The following is a 4955-nucleotide window of genomic DNA, read 5'->3' as shown; positions in this document are numbered from 1 at the left end:
GCTTGGCGGGGGTGAGGCAGCTGGATGTATTTCCAGCTGTCACAGGCAGAGTCCAGGCAGGCAGCTAGTGTCACACACACACACACACACACACACACACTGACACACACACACAGGAGTTTACACACAAAGAAAGGCCAGGTGGGCAGATGCTGCTGGAGGCAAAGAAGTGGAATAGAGAAAACCAGAGCTCCAAAATGCAGTGCTAGAGAGGCCTAAGCTCCAGGGAGCCTCCAGCGAGGCCCTGCCCCAACTGCCTCTTCAGCAGAGAGCCCGGCCCCCAGACCAGTGGGCGTGAGTGCAGGACAGCGGTCGGGGTTGGGGGGTCACACTCAGGAGCTGGGCTTTTGCAGTTCCTCTTTTTTTTTTTTGAGACAGAATCTCACTCTGTCGCCCAGGCTGAAGTGCAACGGTGCAGTCTCAGCTCACTGCAACTTCTGCCTCCCCAGTTCAAACAATTCTCCTGCCTCAGATCCCGAGTAGCTGGGACTACAGGTGTGTGCCACCACACCTGGCCAATTTTTGTATTTTTAGTAGAGAGGGCATTTCACTATGTTGGCCAGGTTGGTCTCAAACTCCTGACCTCAGGTGATCCACCTGCCTTGGCCTCCCACAGTGCTGGGATGACAGGCGTGAGCCACCGTGCCCGGCCTGTAGTTCCTCTTGTGGTGAAAAGATGGAGAAATCCCACATCAGGATTATAAAAATTGCACTGTTTTTCCATGTTTACATTAATCACAGTAGGACTTTGGACCCACCAAGGTACAATATCTCATTGTCATAGTGTACCGTAATATACTGCCACAACACATTTGAGGGATGTTCTATCTGATTCTGGTGGCGGAGGTAACATGAACTGATGAGTCAGTTCATTCATGCTAACATGTGTCACTCAGACTATTTGGTCCACATGGAATCCCTCCTTCCCCACAGCATGGGCCTGGGGTCAGGACTTCCACGAATGTGTAGACTGGGGTCTTGAAAACGGTTTCAGCTGCTGACCTCTCTGTGTTCAACTGGGAAATGAACAATTGAGGATATCAACAACCTTAAAAGTGTACTTCCCTTTGGCAAGAAACCCCCTCTTGGGAATGTATCCTAAAGGCATATAATCTGAGATAGGCAAAAAAATTTGCTTCAAGTTCTGTTTGAAAATTTCTTCAAAAAGTGGAACAAAACCTTAAGATCCAGCGACAGGGGATTGTTGTTTAAAAAAAGACTGTGGTGCTTGTTTAGAATGCACCGCTGTGCAGACATAAAAATGACAACGTGGAAGTGTATTTATGGACATTGGAGGAAGTTCACGGGGGAGTAAATTTTATAGAAATGTTGTTTATAAAGCAGTATGCCTGAGATGGTTCATGTCTTTGTAAAATCTATTTATAGAAAAGGCTGAGGAAGGAGCCACCCTAACCACATTTCTGGAGGAGTAGGAGAGAAACCTACTGCGGTGTAGGTCTTCACATTTGTACGCTCCCAGTGGGGACTGCAGCGATCTTCCTCAGTCACTGGTGACCTTGAGTGAACTAGCCTCAGTTCCTGCATCTGTATATTGGGGATGAAGCAAGATTTTTGTACTTTTTAAAAGGCGAGAATTCATTTCAAACTCCTAGAAAAGTGCCTGGCGCTATGTGAGCCCTTAATAAACATGTGCAAATATTACTGTCTGGATTTTCTGAACTGAACATACACTGCCTTTAGAATGGGGACAACATGCTTTTCGAATGAAAAATAAAAAGCAACGAGAACCATGTGCTTCTGAGAAGTTGAGTCCACTGCTCTCTGTGAATAACAGATTTTGTGACTTTCCTCTCCTCAGGGGTCACATTTTCTTTCTTCTGGAAGACACAAGGAGAACAGTCTAGACCAGTCCCTTCTGCGTATGGGGGACAGGTCATCTCCAATGGGTTCAAAGTCTGCTCCAGCGATGGCAGAGGCTCCGTGGAGCTGTACACGCGGGACAATTCCATGACATGGGAGGCCTCCTTCAGCCCTCCAGGTGAGTGACAGCGTCGGCCCCGGGAGGCTGTGCCTGGAGGTGACATGGGAGGCCTCCTTCAGCCCCCAGGTGAGTGACAGCATCAGCCCCGGGAGGCTCTGCCTGGAGGAGTGGAGTCCTCTCTGAGAACGGGATGCTGAGGAGCCCAGCGCAGCCCAAGGAGCCCAGGGATGCTGCTGCCTCCTGACACCTGAGCTCCTTTCGTTTAAGGTTGCTGGGGAGGTGCACGGGGTGAGGCAAGGATGTGCCCTTGGTAAGTCGCCTTTGGGTGGTGCAGAGCTTGGGCTCCGTCTGCCCATGCACTGTGACTGCTGTGGGTTACCTGACCACACTGAGCTTCAGTGACCACACCTGTGATGTGCAGATGATACTAATAGGAATTACCTCACGGTTTCCAGGAAATTAAGCTGAAGATGCGGTGTGCAAACTGCAAGCAGTGGTTACATTTCTCCTTCTTTTCCTTCTCATTTTCCCTCTTTCTCCTCATCCTCCTCCTTTTTCTCTCATATTCTTTGTCTCTTCCTCTTTCTCTTCCTCTCCCTCCTCTTCTTCCTTCTTCTTAATGGTATAGACTCGAAATTGTTTAAAGCATGACGAGAAGAAGCTTTTGGAGAGAGAGGCTGAAGATTCGGGGAGCAGAGGAAGGGGCTGGGGGAGAGGGCGTGAAGCACTGGGCTGTGTGTGGTCTTGGAGGAGGGAGGGGCCCTGGATGTGTGGAAAGAGGACAGGGGTCCCTGCACATTGGCTGAGTTTGCAGGTGGGTGTTGAGACACGGACGTGGGGTAGGAGGCCATAGAGGCTGACGAAGGTCTGAAGTGGAAGCTGGAGAAGGGGAACAGGTGGCCGGGGATGCAGAAGGACTCAGGGTGGCATGGAGTGGGGGCCTAGTCAGGACTGGAGCCCAAAAAGGGAAGGGCAGAGGTGAAGGGGGCAGCACAAAAGCCTAGGATGGTCTCCTGGCAGGAAACATCTTTGATGTATTTAAGGGAAATTCATTTTCTGGCTCATTCTTAAGAGAGGCTGCATGGTCCAGTTATTAAAAAGCATGAACTCTGGAGCCAAACAGGCTGGATCAATCCTGCCTCTGGACGTTGGTAGTTGTGTGAACCTGGGCACCTTCCCTAACTACCCTATGCCTCAGTTTCCTTATTCATAATATGACAGTAATAGCAGTATCACATCATAGGGTGACTGTGAGAATGAAGTGGGCTGCTATGCATAAAGCCTGGAATGATGGCACAGTGGGCCCAGGTGTTTGCCTTTTTCTGTGGATGCTCGGTGTGCTCTGACCAGCTTGTACCTCCACCTCTGTAAGGAGGGGCAATTCAGCAAACATCTGCTTCAAATTTGCCCTCTGTGATCCCTAAGGTCAGAAATAATCTCTGCCTCCCTACCCTGACACAGAACCATCTGAACCTTGTCCGTGACCCTCCTGTTCCACTTGCTATCACAGTCCGATTGCAAGCATCTTATCTCTGTGCTCCTTGGGACTGGTGGAACATGGTTTCAGGCACCCATTAGGTTCTCTGACCTTGAACATGCTTTAAGGTAAAGCGTGCTCAACTCTGGCTGCTTTTCCACCTAGGGAAAGGGCGAGAATTAGAAACACTTCTGGCTGGCAATATGCTGTCTTTTGTGCATTGAAGGCGTTTGTTATTCTTGCTTTAATAATAATACTTTGGACCAACCTAGGATCCAAGCATGCTCCAGAGACTCAAAATTATCAGAAAGTTGCACAATCTTGAGCAAGAAGCCCTGATGTCACTCTGGGTGATCTAAGATGCATGGCTGGCTGGAGGCGATGCGTGTCCTTTAAAAGCACCGTGCTGTTCCTTCCAGCAGCAAGCTCAGGAGGACAATTTACACACGCGCTGGCAGAACAAAGGGGACCCTTTATGGGGGAAGTGACAGTCAAAGTCTGATGAACATTCTTGTTGATGAGCTTGGTTCTTGTGCCAGAGAGAAGAGTAACACAAAAGTTGGTTGATGGAGGTTCCTGAATGAGCAGGGAGGTTGGTCTTCCCCACCCACTCACTCCCATGTTGGTTAACATACGCCCCCGCTTAGAGCAGAGGCTGATGCCAGTGGCCTGTGGGCTGAGTTGGGTCCTCAGATGCGTTTTGTGGTCCTATATTGTGATTGCCTAGGCCATGTTTGTAAGAAAAATATTTGGAATGATTTATGATCATTAGTAATGATTTAATTTTAAAATTAAGATTTTCTAATTTTCTCTTGGAAATATAAAGACTGGCAAGGCAGGCTGTTTATCTCTTGGGTTACTGGTGGGAGAGGTGAGTGGGGGCCACCTCCCTGTGATGGGGCAGCCACCCTTCCATGCACCGCAGTCAGCACAGAAGCCGTGTCCTCAGGGAAAGCCCGTTACTGTGCTTCCCCCCTCCTTGGCCTCTGCAGACTGGCTTTGTGGGCGCCACGGAACGCCTGTGTCGCTGTTAGATTTTAATAGACTTTGTTTTTTAGAACAGTTTTAGATTCACAGAAAAATTGAGTGCAGAGTTCAGAGAATTCCCATTACCCTCCACCTCCACACATGCACAGCTTCCCCACTATGAACATTCCCCCACCAGAGTGATCCATTTGTTACATTTGATGAACCTACAGTGACACATCATTGTCACCCAAGGTCCATAGTTCACATTAGCTCTTGGTGTTGTACAGTCTATGAGTTGGTGAGGTGGATCTTTTGCCCATTTTAAAACTTGGATTTTCTTTCTTTCTTTCTTTCTTTCTTTCTTTCTTTCTTTCTTTCTTTCTTTCTTTCTTTCTTTCTTTCTTTCTTTCTTTCTTTCTTTCTTTCTCTCTCTCTCTCTCTCTTTCTTTCTCTCTCTCTCTCTTTCTCTCTTTCTCTCTTTCTTTCTTTCTCTCTCTTTCTTTCCTATCCCTTCCCGTCCCCCCCCCCCCTCCCCTCCCTTTCTGCCTTCCCTTCCCTCTGCTCCCC

The 4955-nt window shown here is 48.6% G+C and overlaps 1 protein-coding gene across 1 annotated transcript in view; it reads left to right on the top strand.

Moving 5' to 3' along the window:
* The first annotated feature begins 1823 nt into the window (after positions 1 to 1823).
* The window catches only part of ADGRD1 (adhesion G protein-coupled receptor D1), a 162329-nt gene continuing 159197 nt past the window's right edge, over positions 1824 to 4955 (top strand). The window contains exon 1 of the mRNA XM_017887671.1: positions 1824 to 1999. Coding sequence (XP_017743160.1) covers positions 1969 to 1999 — 31 coding nt within the window. The 5' untranslated portion in view covers positions 1824 to 1968. The remainder of the gene's footprint in view (positions 2000 to 4955) is intronic.

The sequence above is a fragment of the Rhinopithecus bieti genome, unplaced genomic scaffold, assembly GCF_001698545.2.
Source record: "Rhinopithecus bieti isolate Rb0 unplaced genomic scaffold, ASM169854v2 scaffold_17862, whole genome shotgun sequence".
In the NCBI taxonomy this organism is placed as follows: Eukaryota; Metazoa; Chordata; class Mammalia; order Primates; family Cercopithecidae; genus Rhinopithecus; species Rhinopithecus bieti.
This window is presented reverse-complemented; position numbering and strand designations above follow the sequence as displayed.